Source organism: Panthera tigris, chromosome B3, assembly GCF_018350195.1.
Source record: "Panthera tigris isolate Pti1 chromosome B3, P.tigris_Pti1_mat1.1, whole genome shotgun sequence".
Classification (NCBI taxonomy): domain Eukaryota; kingdom Metazoa; phylum Chordata; class Mammalia; order Carnivora; family Felidae; genus Panthera; species Panthera tigris.
The window spans coordinates 108917245-108935186 of NC_056665.1; the positions used below are offsets into that span (position 1 = coordinate 108917245).

Genomic DNA, 17942 nt, shown 5'->3' on the forward strand with positions numbered 1-17942 from the left:
ACTAATTGAAGCTTCATATTTCTAAGACAAGTAACGTTACACATTTAGTACATCTAAGGATTGGATTAACAAAGAAGCCAATTTTTATTCCCAGAATGTAATAAGGTTTATCCAGAAAATATTTTGAAAAAAATTAAAAGAGATATTGAAAGAATAAATTCATTGACACATGGAAGAATACAAATCATCAAATGGCATGCGTTCTCTCATTTCCTACAGCCATGGCTAGGGTTAGGGCTTTCTTATAATTCTCAGTTCTCAACAATTAGCATTTTTCTCAAAACTCGTATACTACCCCTCTCTCCTCACTCTCAACCAATTACCTCGTCAAATGTTATTGAATAAGCAGAGGCCATAAGAAACATGATAGCCTTCAATTTCCTTTCTGTCCCCTCCATCTCTAGACCCACCCACATGGCACTGAATCTTGCCTGCCTCTTTATCATCTCAGAGAAGTAGGTATTTGCTCTTTTCTGATCATGCATATGTTCTATTTACGGGCATTTAAGTGGTTTCTAGATTTTTCTCTATCATTAACAACACGACAGCGAATTTCCTATGCCTATCCTTTTGTGCCCTTGGACACATCTGGAATTGCCTATGTTATTAACTAAATTAGTTCATTTGCTCTGTCACCAACCCCCACTATACAGTCAAACTTTGAAAAAATTGAGCAGCCATACTGTCTAGGTCAGAAAAAAGGCACATCAGCAGTTCTAACGTTTTCCAGCGATACATTTACTGGTCTCACCTTTACAGAGACCTAACTGGTACAACTGATTATTCAGCACAGTTCGCTGATGTTACTTAGATGTGGTCGATATGGGGTAATGTGAACAGACAGCTGAATATGAAGAGCCTAAAACTTGTTCTATGAGTTGTTCATGGAATTATGAGAACATTTGTTCTCCTAAAAGCTCAGGATGCCAACTCCTTCTTAATAAAACATTAGTTTAGCTCTATTGGGTTGCAATTAACCTCTTTGTCATGGACTGCCTAATCTTAAAAATAAGAGGAAGTCACAGAGGCAGTTAAATCAATCTTACTAGACTGCAACACAAGATTCTAATCTATAAGAAAAAAGCTTAGGTAAACAATTATACACTTGGCCAAAGAGACTACACGGTATAATTACTCATATTTCATCTGTTGTTTCCTCTCTAAAGAAAACCATTGGCTTCCCACAAGGGGAAGGTTGCTATTTTTGCTGTTAGTTTCATTCTATAGGAATTTTTTGCTTCAATTATTGGCATGAAGATGCCATAACTATTTGGCACAGGATATTTCACACTGTGAGTGTCTTGGCAGTTTTGGAATCTGTTTGAAAATACCGCACAGCTAAATGGGCAGAGATTTTGGTCATCTCTTTTAGAACACATATGGATAATCAACAGAATGGATTTCTTGGCTGTAATTTTTCCCCTTTGCATTATTACAAATGATGAATCAGGTACCATTGACTGATTAGCTGAGCGACAGTTCCAAGACCTCAGTACCAGGAACAAAAGATAACAAAAATGCTTTGCCCCCTTGATTATTATCAGTAAATTTCATTGGTTTAACACAGTACAATACTGTCAGAATCAGAGTGTTCTCAATTGTTGCAGGAAAAAAGGAGAGCAGGGGATTAAGGTGACAAAAATGCAATAGTAAGTTTCCACTAGAAAGGATGAGACAGCATGATGCAATAGAGAGAATATGGGATTGAAAATCAGTCACACTTTGCATGTCAGGATCTTCAACAGTAAAGCAGAGATAGCAATACTAATTTTCAGAATTATAGGTAAGAGCAATAAAGAATATAAAGTTCCTGACATATAATAACTACTCCATCAAAACAGGTTTCCTTCCCTTCAATGGTTTTTACTACCATCCATCATGATGTACATCAAAGGTATCATTGACATCAGTAAGTGCCATTCATTTTAAAGGCAAAAATCAACTAGATTGAAGTTTTGATATCGTGAGATTCATTATGAGGAAGAGGTGCACGTAAATTGCTATCACATTATAGTTACTATCCCAGATACAATTTAGAAACAATTGTATTTATTCAGAATTAGTTTACTCAAGTCTTTCAACTATGTGTCTGGGTTTCTTGGTAAAAATACCAAATCATGTAGAAGGAGATTAATGTTAATCCCAACCTTGGCAAATCTTCAAAGGACTTTCGACATTTCGCATTAAGAAGGTAAAATGCCCTTGCTCTGGGATTAAAAGTTACATTCTGGCCTGTTAATGTATGGACTCACTTGTCTATTCTGCATCTTAAACACTATTTCCTATGTCCTAGGTAGAACTCTACTACCTAAGTACTTCCTCAGAATTTTGCAAACACCCTCCATGTCCTCCCTTGCAACAGCCACAACTCCCTGATCCTTCTCTCTAATTCTTTTCATCTTACTCACCTTATCAAATCCCAACTCTGGATAAATCCAACTCTTCATTACTTCTGCATCTATACACCTTCGACTAAACATAGGTAGAGTAAAATATATAATCATGCTCATAGATGCTGGTGAATTCATGATCACTAGCCCCAAGCAGACCTTCGTGTTCAGCAAACCTGCTGAATTCCCCTTGCCCACTCACTTTTCCACCCTCTTAGATCACCATTTCATGCCTACTCCTCTCTCCCCAAACCTTCAATACTTCATCTCCTGCACCATGCTTACTCTCAGGTGAGAACCATGTTTTTTATATTACTGAGAAAATAAGAGCAATCAGAAGAAAATTTCCAATCTATATTTACTTGTTTGTCTTCCCCTCCCCCATTATCATATGAGGGAAGGAACTATGTACCTTCAGGACACAGGTGCAGAATGGCCTGCACCATTCTGTGTGCTTAATCAACATTTTTGGTTAAGGGGAAAAATTGGTAAAATAGATAAACAAGGGGAACAAAATTTTCCTAGAAGAGTCATGCAAAAGTCTCATGTTAAGTATTTCCGGTGCCCAAGCCCGAATTAAAGTAAATCTACCATCTCCCCGTTTAATGCTCTACACCCAAATCATTTTGATATTATGGTGTTATCACGAAATCTTATCTGCACTTTCTTAAAAGTTCCACACTCCCTTTGACCCTTTTACTCAACTTAAGAATTGGAGAGACATATTTTTCCGCCAAGATTTCCAAACATACTTTCCTATGCTTCTACCTTCATAGAGATAGCAGGATGATTACTTAATGGCATAAATATTTTATTTCTATTGAATTTTTCATATTAATTTTACAGCTCATATGAATAATGGAAAGTAGCTCATATACAGCCTTCATGGTTACATTGTGCATTACTTGTTCAATAATCTGTTATGTATTTGACAGGTATGGAAGAGTCTCAAAATAAAAGTCTGTTTAAAATAAGCTCTTCCTCTACAAATTCAGGCCCTGGAAAGAGACAGTCTTCCCTAATGCTTTTCACAGTGGGGTCTGATTTCCCCTCTAAATTCTAATTTACATATCTATCCAGCACATAGTTCAAAATCAAAAGGTCTAAGTCGTTTGGCATTTATTCAAATACCATTTTTTTTATAAGAATGCGTGATGCAGTTAAGAGATTCTGCCACAGGAAGAACTCTGCGATTCTGATGTAAGGATACAGAGATGGAAGTAGGTAGATAAACGGAAGGGCATTAATTTGAGAAAAGTCAACTCTCAATATTAGCACCTTTTCCCCAATCTCACTTTGAATGCTGTCAACTTTCAGTTTCTATAAATAGACTAAATATACTGACACCATCAACGTTCAGCAGGCCAAAACTGCAAATGTACCATATTCTCCCTAACTTCAGCTGTGTCATGAAATCACTTTAAAAAAAAGTGAGAGAAAATAATATTCATTGAATATAAACATAAATATAAATATAAATATTATTTAAGGGAAAAGACTGTGACATGAAGGCTTCTTACTCTGTATTATCGTCATTCAGTGCAAAGGCAAGAGAAGTTCATCTGAAGAATATGTTAGATCACAAATCGTATACCAATTATTTATCTTTTATTTTAAAACATATTACTTTAAGATATAGTCAGCTATTAGCTATAGGTTTTTCATAAATGTTCCTTATTAAGTTGAGGAAGTTCCTTTCTATTCCTACTTTACTAAGAGTTTTTACCATGAATGGGTGCTGGGTTTTGTCATGTTTGTTCTATGTTGAATGATATGATGGTATAATCTTTCTTTTTCAGCCTGTTGAAGCGAAGATTACAGGGATTGATTTTTTTTCATGTCGAACCAGCTTTGCATATGTGGAATAGATCCCACTTGGTTGTCATGTGGGTTCAATTTTTATTGAAGGTTTTTATATCTATATTCATGAGAAATATTGGTCTGTAATGTTCTGTTCTCGCAGTGTCTTTTTCTGGCTCTGGTATGAGGGTAGTGCTGGCCTCACGGAATGAGTTAGGGGAGCTCTCTCTGCTTCCATTTTCTAGAAAAGACTGTAGATTTGCCAAAAACAAAAGATAAAAAACAAAAACATCCTTTGTTTTGTCAGTTTATTAACTATTGATTAAATTTATTTAATAGATATAGAATGATTTAGGTTAGCTGTTTCTCCCAGTGTGAGTTCTGGCAGTTTGTTTTTCAAAGACATGGTCCATTTCCCCTAAAGTATCAATTCAGTGGCTACACAGTTGATCAAAGTATTCTTTTGTAATGCTTTAATGTCCTTCGGATGAGTTGTGATGGCCCTTCTTTAATTTCTGATACTGGTCACCTGCATCTTCTCCCTTTGTTCTCACTTAGCCTGGCTAGAGGTTTATTAACTTTGATGATCTTTTCAAAGAACCAGCTTTGAGTTGTGGTGATTTCCTCTGTTTTCCTATTTTCTACTTCATTGATTTCTGCTCCAAGGTTCCTTATTTCTTGTCTTCAGTTTGCTTTGGTTTAAATTGCTCTTTTTTGTCTCCCCAAGGTGGAAGCTTAGGTTATTAATTTTACGTCTTTCTTCTTTTCTAATATATGCATTTAATGTCACATACATTTCCTTCTAACCACTACTTTTGCTGCATCCCATAAATTTGATAAGTTGTATTTTCATTTTCATTTAGTCAAAATATTTTTCTAGCTTACTTTAAGCCTTCTTCGTTGACCCGTGGGCTATTTACAAATGTATTAATTTCCAAATATTTGGAGATTTCTTAGCTCTCTCTGTTATGGATTTCTGGCTTAATTCCATTGTGGTCTAAGAAACTGCCTTTTTTAAGCTTTCTATTCTTTTAAATTTGTCAAGGTGTGTTTTATGGCCAGAATGTGATCTATCCAGTGAATGTTCCATGTAAGCTTGAGAACACATATTCTATCGCTATTGGATGGAGCACCTTCGAATTTTAAAACAAATAAGCATTAAACCTAAATACTATTAGAAGACTATTCTATTTTTAAAAATAATGTTTAAATTTATCCTAAACCTCTTAGACACTGAGTCTCTGAGTAAAAGTAAAGGAATAGGTAGTATGAGTCCAAAAGTGAATATTCAATAGTCCAGAAGATGATTTGATATACACATTTTCAGAAACATTTGCACATAAATTGTCCTATGTTATACTTTAAATGGTTTGCATATTGTAAAATTTTCCTCTTGCAATTTGATACTAACCAGAAACCGACCACGTATAACATAATATATGTGAATCCATATGCAAGGAATAAAACTACAAAATTTTTCTATAATTAGGATTACGGATGGAAAGATTAAATTTCTGTACCAGTTTTTTTTTTTTTTTTTTTTTTTTTGAGAGGTAAGAAAAGGAAGACAATGTTTGCCAAATACAAAGAGGAAGATCTCATTTTTAGTCTCTGGAGGGATTATTAAAAATAACTTTTCATAAAATCTTCTAAGAGTATTTGAAATGCTTCATTTATATGACACCAGTTTTTAATTTAAACATAATTGGAGGGAATAAAATGAGAATATATTACCTAGAAAGGGGGATACATGCACACCACTGACTACTGATTTCTATAGCCATCCCCCTGAATATTATAGTCAGTATGACTATTGTCAGGATGTTTGTATTTTGCCAGCCACTCACTTGATAACAAAATTATTCTTCACATAAGCTAACAGCATCTACCCAAGACCATCTGCAACAGCTGAATGGGTAAAGGGTGAAAAGTAACCTGAAAAAAATCAGCTAATCAATCACTTATTAGTTCAACCAAATTCAATCAACCGATCAACTGTGCTGTAAAAGGACTTCACCTAAACCATCTCACAGGTTGTTAAATTTTGTGTTTCCAAAGCTCATCCTGGTAGAAGTTGTTGAAACTCCCATTATATTGATTCTAAATTAATAATGACCTGTGAAATTTCTTCCTTATATCTTATCTAAATTCCTCTTATTATAATTCAAGTTAACCAATTCTCATTTCAACTTTGGATAGCCGTGCTATTTCCATTCAAATGATATGACTGGATAAAACTGATTTTGGATAATTGCTTGCATGAACGTAAAGCAAAAGAAGTACTAATAGTAAAATTGTGTTTTCCAGTTCAACCAATGTATTTTTCTAAACAATAATAATAATAACAATATAAATAATTGATGGCCTAATTCTTAAGTGTGGCCATCCCTTTGGAAATTACCTTTTGTTGAATCATCCTCTATTGGCTGTTTGAACAATGTAATATCCTTGAAAGTACATAGGAACAATACCACCTTTTCATGTTCATTTCTTATTGGTGCAATTTGCATATAAAACCAAACAGGGGTTCCTGTAAGAGAGAGAAAGGACAATAGAGTGTGACAGATCCACAGCAGTGGTTTGGTCTCCTGCCTTCCCTCTGCCTTCAGCTGCCAACTGCTATGCCAGGAACCAGCACCAAAACAACAATATTTTCATTGCTTTCCAAATCAAGCAACTACCAGTTGCTCAAATATTCATAAACATTTTTCAACCCAAAATATCAGAATTTGAAAGGAGAGCAGAGGGTGTCATTTCACAACGCAGGAGCCCAATGGCAGTCTCACCACTTAAGTAACACCAGCATTCCCTTGAGGTCTGGGTCCCTACACCCCTGCTTCGCTCACCAAATTCCTTTTCATAGTTTCCCCATGCATGACCACTCCTCCATGCTTCTCCTTGTCACTTTGAGAAGTGTTTCCAATTGACTTCAACAGCAATCCCTGATGCTCTGATAAGCAGTCCTCTCGGAGGAACATTTGAAACACTATTCCTATCTCAAGCTTCTCTCATCAGTCAGAGTTATACGATGGCTCTATGCCTTTGACAGCACCCCTACATCAGAGAAAGAGGATGTCAGAAATACTTGATGCCCGTTGTACACAGAGCTCTACCTGAAGCTTGTAAGGCAATCTTAAAAAAAAAAAAAAAAGTGTCCCCAACCCTTGAGATTCTTCAGGTGTCTTTATGAGCCACTGCTTCCTATCTCCTTCACTCAAAGAATGAGGCTTGACTCTGCTGCTATGTTCTTTAAACAGTGGCTCCTGCAACCTCCACGAAGCAAAGAGTTTCAGAGCACTTAAGGCTTAGGATTTGGACAAACCAGGAACTGGCATTAGTTCAAATAATAAATATTTGAAGACACAAGAAATGCCTTCAAAGGAGTAATTATCCATTAAGCGATAAAACACTGAAGGAATGTTCCATCAAAATCAAAGACACAGTTTGCATCATATTCTTTCCAAGCCATCGTGCAGCAAAGCCTCTCCAAATTTCCTATCTTAAAGACATAGAGGCTTTTGTTAGCTTTGGGATTTGGGGAGTGAAATATGCAGCTATTAATAGTCTCTACGTGAGAGTTGATAGCCTATTAGTGGCTTGCAATGAAAACCAAATAGGAAAAACCTTCATACCTTTGGCCAAAAAAAGTCACATAATAATGTCACCACAAAGGGGAATTTGTCATCTAGACAAGAAGAGACAGCTTAACTACCGGGTTCAAGAAATCAGAGAATTAGAGGAAATTTTTGTGGAATATTCAGTTCGGGTCCTTGCAACCTGGGGCCTATTGAAAAACATGGCCCTTTCCGAGATGATCACCGGGTGACACAGGGATCTCAAAAGCCATGACACCATCTCCCAGACAGGCTTGTTCTTTATTTTCTGCTTCTTATTCTACACTGTGTACCCAACAACTGTGAGTGATGTACTCAGTTTTACAAATCACCAGACACACATGCTCACAGATACATGGCCTATGACTGTTCCAACACAGTCAACTTGAGACAGCAGGGTTATAAACAGAGAGAAAAGGGCATTAAAAATAAGTCATTTTCCAAGGTCTGTTAAAAATTTGAACAGAAAGAGATGATGTTACATTTCCCATCTTCCTATAAAAACAGCAACTCTTCAAATTTTAGCATAGAGTCAGGGCTGTTTTTAAAATTGCTTTCAGATATGAAGGCAGATTTTTTTCTTTGTCAAGTTGAGCTACAGGGTCAGACTGCCCAAGTAGACAGAAGATTTGCTGAGTGGCTGGTGAAATATCCATATTCTGGTTTTGGGGTTCAAGGGAGCAGGAAGTCTAAGAGGGTTAGACAGAGAGGACGGTTGTAGACGGAAACTCAGGGCAGTGCCTTGGCACTGATTATCTGGAGTAGCCCAGGCTATCACAGGTCTGCCTTGGTGCAGACAGACCCCTTTAAATCATCATCCCAGAGCTACTGTTTTCTTCTCAACAGTAGAAGCAGCCCCCTGCTGATCAGAGCAATGGGCTTTAAAAATAGAGCCTACAAACTGAAATGTCAGTGATGACACATGTTAAATCAGATACCTCAATCCCCTCATTTGCAAAATGCTGTTTAACCTAATTACTTAATGGAAGTATTGGGAAGACTTGGCATTCAGGCATTCCCAAAACATTTATCCACAGACATGTGAATTTTGCTATCTAACATTTTTTAAATTACAAGAACATACTTTTTTCAGTTGATGGTCACAATCCTTCAGGTAACAATTTGCAAGATTTTTTAAAAGTTGCTTTAAGTGTAAGAGAACTCTATTCAAATACATAAATGATATCTACCCTTCATATTAAAGAAAAAAAAACTCAATGAAGATCAAAGAATTTCAAACCATTAAAAGAAAGCAAAATACTACCTTGGAAGGAAACGTTTGGGAATGTAAAATTCAAGTTGTTTCTAACATGATTTAAAGGATATAAGGAAAACAGAATCTCCACAAAGGTATTTTTGAGAAACTCAGAAACTATGAACTTGGCGTTCATGCTTTAAAATCAGGCAAAGATTTGTTTACTCTTCTTAGTGTCAGAGTGAAATGATTTTAGTAATATGGAGTACCCTTGAGTTACTTGCTAAACTTGGGGCATATATCTAAGTCATTCAAAGGAAAACAACCCTATATGAAAATGATTGCAGGGGGCATAGGGGTCTACTACAAATTATCAACACAGATATGGACCCGGTGAAAAAGACCCAGAAAACACCTCGAGCTTGACTTTTCTCTGGTGGATGACAGAGCAGATCATTCAGAATGGATTGTTTTCTAGGTGACAAGCCAAAAGACATTTGGCTATGACTAAAGAGATATACCTCTCTGGCCTTGATTCTAAAATGAAAGATAAAATGATAAGACATTCCATGGGTAAAACCATTAAAAACCAACATTCCCATTACCAAGCACACTAATCTTAAAGCAATGCCCGTGGTTGTTATCCCTTTGATGACCCATTAATAAAAAGAGAAAACTAAGTTCAATTCTTTTTTTTTTTAATTTTTTTTTAACGTTTATTTATTTTTGAGACAGAGAGAGACAGAGCATGAACGGGGGAGGGTCAGAGAGAGGGAGACACAGAATCTGAAACAGGCTCCAGGCTCCGAGCTGTCAGCACAGAGCCCGACGCGGGGCTCGAACTCACGGACCGCGAGATCATGACCTGAGCCGAAGTCGGCCACTTAACCGACTAAGCCACCCAGGCGCCCCCTAAGTTCAATTCTAAATAACTTATAGTGAATAAATGTTTGAGGCAAGATGGAGAGAATGAACTATGCTGCAAACACTCCAACCCACTCTGAACATGGAACAAGTGTTTCCTGTTGAAGCTAAAATGCTTCCCAAACTGGGGAAGGATTTAGTGACCATCAGTTTCCACTAAGGTAACAATTGGTTTTGCTATCATTTATCATTAACACTAAATAAATTGAAGCATTGTATGAAGTGACTATTCACTTAAAAAAAAAAAAAAAAAGATCAATTTGGGAAAAAGAAATAAAAGTAACCAGACTACTCAAAGAAAACAAATTAGAAAGGAAAGTTGGTGGGGCACCTGGGTAGCTCAGTTAAGCATCTGACTTCAACTCAGGTCATGATCTCGCAGTTTGTGAGTTGAAGGCCCATGTTGGGCTCTGTGCTGACAGCTCAGAGCCTGGAGCCGGCTTTGGATTCTGTGTCTCCTGCTCTCTCTACTTCTCTCTGCTCACTCTCTTTCTCTCTCAAAAATGAATAAACATGAAAGAAAGAAAGAAAAGAAAGAAAAAAAGAAAACTTGGTTGTGGAGTATACTAGTTGGTTGTTGTTTGGCTGGCTTTTCCCTCAAACTCTGAAAGAGTCCAGATCATGGGGTCTCATGTTTATAATATAATTTATTATACAATGCACAATTTCTCAGTCACAAATTCTGTCCCAGAGAAGACCTCACCATAACCAACACAAATTTACCAGCTGGGAATGGCCTATTATGAAAGTAATGAATACTTTTGTAAGCCTTCCACACAAAAGAGTCAGAGTCTAGCAAAAGGCCATATTGGTAAAGACTGACCTCAAAGAGATATCACACGTCATTGATGCACATGTAGAAAAGTAATCACACATACTGTGATACTAATCACCTTTTCCTTTAACCATAAGAAGAAATGAATGAATTTGTCTGTCATCTTTAGTTGCTGTCATATAACTACAGGATCTTTACCATAAATATTATAAAACATTTTGCCATCTGACACACACACACACACACACACACACACACACAAAATCACATTAATGCACCGTATTTTTCTGTTATTCCTCAAAAGGTTGCTTTTCATAGGTAGAATCATTTATTAGTTTTGCTATCTAATTTTATCAGCACCCCCTGCCTTTGCCAAGAAAAGAAACAAAGTTTTATATTCTCCCTACACTACAGCTCAATTACCAGTAACCAAAACATAATGTTCAACAGAGTTGACACATCTTATTGATAATTTAGATACATACTGTTTTTCTTGTACAGAAGAACTTCAAAGCAATTTGACTCGTAGTTGTCAAAAGTCTGCCTCACTTTCTCAATGGTCTTCTTGTCAGTCAATTCTCCATACATAAAACTGGAAAAAACAATCCATTTCAGTTTTGGGTTTTTTTTTGGTTTTTTTTTTTTTGTTTTTGTTTTTGTTTTTTGTTTTTTTGTTTTTTTTTTTTTTTGCTTTTCAAATGCTATATAAAATTACATAGCTGTCTTTTTGAGTTAAGTATTCACATTTAGTTACAAAATAAAATGTTGCTCTCACAAGAGGAAATAAATTACTGAAACAATGTTTTAATCATGACTTAAACTTCTTGCTAACAGCTAGGTTTAGAAGTTATTTCAAACGTACAGAGAGAGAGAGAGTTATCAATTTACATAGTTTCTATAGGCACAAATTTCAGTTACTACAATTGAGTTAAATAAATCCAACAGCATGGTTCAAATTTCAGTTATCATACTATAATAACTGTAAACATCTGCATAAAATATAAACTTTTCTGCTAGCTCCCCAGACTACAAATGACTGGTAAATGAAAGATACACATCATAATCAGTAACCAATCCCATTACTTCTTTCCAAGCCCCTCAATATTGGTCATGGTGCATTTGTTATTAAGTTCATGCCCACAAAGCATGTAGTTGTGTTGCCTCCTTGGTTCTCAGCAATGAACCCACATGACATTTTACAAATATGGATCATCAAAAGCAGGAATTAGCTATCACAGATTGACCAGCAAATGATAATGCTGGAAGTGACATTCAAATTGAACACACATGAAGATATAGATGAAACACAGCTGTGGGAATGTTGACACTGCTGTCACTTGAGAGATTCTAGGGCACCTGGGTGGCTCAGTCAGTTAAGTATCTGACTCTTGATTTCAGCTCAGGTCATGATCTCACAGCACGTGACATCAAGCCCTGCAATTAGGCCCTGCACTAACAGCATGGAGCCTGCTTGGGATTCTCTCTCTCCTCCTCTCTCTGCCCCTCCCCAACTGATGCTTGCTCTCTCTCTCTCAAAATAAATAAACTTTAAAAAAAATGGAGAGAGACTCTAGATATGCAAACAGAGGAATTGAGGGAGGGAGAACTTATCAACATAAGTCAGGACAGTGGTTGTGACACAAAGGATCAAAGCTTCCCAGAGGAAGTGATGCCAGTAAAAAAAAAAAAAAAAAAAAAAAAAAAAATCACATTAAAAGAGGTCTAGGAGAGAGTGCACAACAGTGAGAGTATAAGGATAAAATAGTCAAGGCTGATACAGATTTACAAAGGAGCATGAGCCTTTACTAAGAGAGAGAGAAAAAAAAAGCTCTCTTCATGTCATGCTATATTACGAGAAGGTAAGTATTATTCAAGTGACTTGTGATCGTTTTTTACAAAGAAATGAAACACTTTAATTCTCAGTGTTTCTTACATTCTAAATCAGTGTGCTAAATATTAGTTTTACTATTATTTGCATTTCCCTCCATTTATGATCAACAGTAAGAGAGTTTTTAATGTTTTGACAGACGTTGTTAAAGGTCACAGAATAATCACAAATTTTTCCCCTGAGTCTTAAGATCGTATCACCCAGTTTCAACTTGCATGGTCTTTTTTATCCTCCCATACAACAAGGAAACGTGAAGACTCCGTGTGACAATATAATGCACGAGCATTCTCATCAGTTCTTCTCATCAGTTAAGACAGGTGCAGGTAGGAGGGGGCCAACATGGCCGAGAAGTAGGGGGATCCATACTTCCCACGTCTCTAAAACAAAGAAGTGCTGAAGCCAAAGGACTTTGAACCCCAAGAGTCTGGGAGGAAAAGAGACTGAATCTACCAGGAAGAAGCCAGCACAACTTGAGAGACCATAGGTAGGCGATTGCTAACTGGGGGAGATAAAACGGCCGCGTAGGCACGAAGGGGGGGGAGGGGGGGCTGGGGGGGTGAGTCCCCTTCTGCAGAGACGAAGAGAAAGAGCGGCTTGGGAAGTTCAGAACTGTATCTGGACAAGAGAAAAACCTCGGACTGGGACCGAGAGGGAGCCCATCTCTAACTGCAGGGATTTCTTCAGACTGGGGCCGGCTCCCTGTTCACGCACCTGGGGAGGAGGGGAGCCAGCCCTGGGCTGGTGGTAGATCAGGGGCACTGTCTGCCGTAGGAGAAAGCGGTCCCCTCCCTGGAGGGCGGCGCCGTAGGACAAAGTCTGCCTGCGTCTGCCACCCCCAGGCTCAGTGGCCTCGAGGGCGCAGTCCACAGCAGGAAAGAGCAACCCCCTTCCTGGAGTGCTGTGGGAAAAGACAAAGCTGGCCTGCATCCGCCACCCCAGGGGGTCGGTGGCACAGTCTGCAGAGGAAGAGGCGGTCCTCCCTAAAGCGCGGTGGCACAGGCAAAACGAGCCAGGGCCACACTTCCGCCGCGCTGAGAGGCGTTTCCCCAGCGCCAGAGTGCGTGGAGCCGGTCTTTTGAATCCTAGCCAAGCGCAGGGTCAGGGGAGTTGGCAGAGCGAGAAGGACCGCGCCGTCCGTACCCGCGGCACAGGGAGGACGACTCAAGTGGAGTCCAGCGGGTCTGTGGAGAAGAGAATGGGGGACCACCGCCATTTTCCCTCCACCGCCACCACCAGGGCGGGGCCTCAGGGATGGGTCTGCAGGGGCCCACCGTGGAGGCGGGACCAGCCTACACCAAGCCACGCCCCTCAGTGAGGCGGGACCAGCCTACACCAAACCACGCCCCTCAGTGAGGCGGGACCAGCCTACACCAAACCACGCCCCTCAGCACTGGGTAACTGAGTATCCACTGGAGCCAGAGGGACCCTGTTTAATCAGACGGACAGCTCCTCTAGAGGAGCGCTGCAGCATTGCCTGGATTAATTCTAAGTCAACTCTGGATATATAGATATAGTCTACCCCCCCCCCCATTTCTCCTCCTTATCTCTTCCCTCCTCTAGGCTGGTTACTCTGGTTATTGGTTTGTCTAAACAGACATATTTCATCCATTCTCTTGATACATGCTCTACACCTCCTTCTTTACTTTCTTTCTTTCTCTGGAATAATGAAGCCATATAGTTTCTCTGTCTGGATAACTCTATCTTCATTTCTTTTCCCCCGCCTCCTTCCTCATTTTCCTTTCTCTCTCTCAGGATTAAGCCTTTTAGTCTCTCTGCCTGGTCAATGTTTATTTTTCCTCCCCCCCCCCCCCATTTCTCTCTTTGTATGTGTTCTTCCATCAGCACCGCTTCCACCCTGTTCTTTACTTGTGGCCGGTGTTTCTGGTTTTTTGCTTTTCATTGTTTTTATTTTTTTGCTTTTTTTGTTTTTGTTTATTTGTTTTATGTTTGTGTGTTTGCATGCTTTTGTTTCCTGTTTGTCTATCTGTTTTCTTTTACAGGGCTATTCCAAGGAACAAATCAAAGCACATCTGGTGGAGGGTCCAAAACATCACTACGAGTAGGGAAATAAAATAACCAAAGTCACAACAACAGCGAGCAAGTAACACTCTCCAAAAAACACCTCCTGAAGGGCCAGGCCCTGGACGGTGTATGACCCTCCTTTAATATAGCAGTGCTCACAGGTGCAGAGCACACAACAAACTTTTAAAACTCTTAAGGGACAGAAAACTAACCAAAATGATGAAACAGAAGAATTCTCCTCAAAAGAAATTCCAGGAAGAAGTGACAGCTAAAGAATTGATCAAAACAGATTTAAGCAATATAATGGAACAAGAATTTAGAATAATAGTCATAAAATTAATCGCCGGGCTTGAAAAAAGCATAGAGGACAGCAGAAAATCTATTGCTACAGAGATCAAGGGACTAAGAAATAGTCATGAGGAGCTAAAAAAAAATGCTATAAATGAGGTGCAAAATAAAATGGAGGGGGTCACAGCATGAATTGAAGAGGCAGAGAGGTGAATAGGTAAATTAAAGGATAAAATTATGGAAAAAGAGGAAGCTGAGAAAAAGAGAGATACAAAAATCCAGGATTAGAAGGGGAAAATTAGAGAACTAAGTGATGCAAACGGAACAGTATCCATATCATAGGAATTCCAGAAGAGAGAGAGAAAGGGGCTGAAGGTGTAGTTGAACAAATCATAGCTGAGAACTTCCCCGATCTGGGGAAGTAAACAGGCATTGAAATCCAAGAGGCACAGAGAACCCCTTTCAGACATAATTTGAATTGATCTTCTGCACAACATATCATAGTGAAACTGGCAAAATACAAGGATAAAGAGGAATTCTGAAAGTAGCTAGGGATAAATGGGCCTTAACTAATACAAAGGTAGAAACATAAGGATAGTAGCAGACCTATCTACTGAAACTTGGCAGGCCAGAAAGGAATGGCAGGAAATCTTCAATATGATTAGCAGAAAAAATATGCAGCCAAGAATCCTTTATCCAGCAAGTCTGTCATTCAGAATAGAAGGAGAGATAAAGGTTTTCCCAAACAAACAAAAACTGAAGGAATTCATCACCACTAAACCAACCCTACAAGAGATCCTAAGGGGGACTCTGTGAGTGAAATGTTGCAAGGACCACAAAGTATCAGAGACATCACTACAAGCATGAAACCTACAGATAACACAATGACTCTAAACCCATATCTTTTGACAATAACACTGAATGTAAATGGACTAAATGCTCCAACCAAAAGACATAGGTTATCAGAATGGAAAAAAAAAAAACAAAAAAAAAAAAAAACCAAAAACAAAAAAAAAAAAACAAAGACAAAAACAAAAACAAAAACAAAAACAAAACAAAAAACAAGATTCATCTATTTGCTGTCTACAAGAGACTCATTTTAGACCTGAGGACACCTTCAGATTGAAAGTGAGGAGATGGATAACTACCTATCATGTTACTGCAAGTAAAAAGAAAGCTAGAGTAGCCATACTTATATCAGACAAATTAGGCTTTAAATTAAAGGCTGTAACAAGAGATAAAAAAGGGAATTATATAATAATTACAGGGTCTATCCATCAGGAAGAGCTAACAATTATAAATGTCTATGCATTGAATTTGAAAGCACTCAAATATATAAAACAATCACAAACATAAGCAACGTTACTGATAAGAATGTGGTAATTGTAGGGCACTTTAATACTCCACTTACAACAACTGGATAGATCATCTAGACAGAATCAGTAAAGAAACAATGGCCCTGAACAATACATTGGACCAGATGGACTTGACAGATATATTTAGAATTATGCATCCCAAAGCAAGAGAGTATACTTTCTTCTCAAATACACATGTAACATTCTCCAAGATAGATCACATACAGGATCACAAAACAGCCCTCAATAAATATAAAAGAATTGAGATCATACCATGCACACTTTCAGATCACAATGCTATGAAACTTGAAATCAACCACAGGAAAGCATGGAGGTTAAAGAACATCCTGCTAAAGAATGAATGGGTCAACCAGACAATTAGAGAAGAAATTTAAAAATATATGGAAACAAATGAAAATGAACATACAACAACCTAAACCCTTTGGGATGCAGCAAACCCTTTGGGATGTCCTAAGAGGAAAATACATTGCAATCCAGGCCTATCTCAAGAAACAAGAAAAATCCCAAATATAAAATCTAACAGCACACCTAAAGGAACTAGAAACAGAACAGCAAAGATACCCCAAACCCGGCAGAAGAAGAGAAATAATAAAGAATAGAGCAGAAATAAATATAGAATCCAAAAAAAAAAAACAAACACCAGTAAAACAGATAAATGAAACCAAGAGTTGGTTTTTTGAAAAAATAAACAAAATTGATAAACCACTAACCAGGCTTCTCAAAAAGGAAAGAGAGAGGACCTAAATAGATAAAATCACGAATAAAAATGGAATTATTACAACCAATCCCTCAGAAATACAGGCAATTATCAGAGAATACTATGAAAAATTATATGCCAACAAACTGGACAACCTGGAAGAAATGGACAAATTCCTAAACACCCACACACTACCAAAACTCAAACAGTAAGATATAGAAAATTTGAACACACCCATAACTAGTGAAGAAATTGAATCAGTTATTAAAAATAAGAGTCCAGGACCAGATGGCTTCCCTGGGGAATTCTACCAGACATTTAAAACAGAGTTAATATCTATCCTTCTCAAGCTGTTCCAAAAAATAGAAAGGGAAGGAAACCTTCCAGAGGCATTCTATGGAGCCAGCATTACTTTGATACCCAAACCGGACAGAGACCCAGCAAAAAAAGAAAACTACAGGCCAATGTCCCTGATGAATATGGATGTAAAAATTCTCAACACGATACTAGCAAATCAAATTCATCAGCATATAAAAAGAATTATTCACCATGATCAAGTGGGATTCATTCCTGGGCTGCAGGGTGGATTCGATATTCACAAATCAGTCAATGTGATACATCACATTAATAAAAGAAAAGAACCGTATGATCCTGTCAATAGATGCAGAAAACACATTTGACAAAATACAGCATCCTGTCTTAATAAAAACCTTCAAGAAAGTTGGGATAGACGGAACATACTTAAACATCATAAAAGCCATTTATGAAAAGCACACAGCTAATATCATTCTCAATGGGGAGAAACTGAGAGCTTTCCCCTTGAGATCAGGAACACGACAGGAATGTCCACTTTCACTGCTGTTGTTTAACATAGTGTTGGAAGTCCTAGCATCAGCAATCAAACAACAAAATGAAATTAAAGGCATTAAAATTGGCAAAGATGAAGTCAAACTTTCACTTTTCACAGACGACA

At 38.0% G+C, this 17942-nt stretch overlaps 1 protein-coding gene across 3 annotated transcripts in view; it reads right to left on the reverse strand.

The window, feature by feature from the left end:
- KCNH5 (potassium voltage-gated channel subfamily H member 5) overlaps positions 1–17942 on the reverse strand; it is a 307440-nt gene that overhangs the window by 248650 nt on the left and 40848 nt on the right. The window contains exons 1-3 of one of the 3 annotated variants that reach the window (XM_042989854.1): positions 13727–13776; positions 11184–11290; positions 6592–6720 (exon numbers count right to left, since the gene is read on the reverse strand). In XM_042989854.1, coding sequence (XP_042845788.1) covers positions 6592–6720; positions 11184–11286 — 232 coding nt within the window. In that variant the 5' untranslated portion in view covers positions 11287–11290; positions 13727–13776. Of the gene's footprint in view, positions 1–6591; positions 6721–11183; positions 11291–13297; positions 13377–13726; positions 13777–17942 lie in introns of those variants that run through there. The other 2 variants (XM_042989853.1, XM_007095216.3) reach the window with 2 other exon arrangements.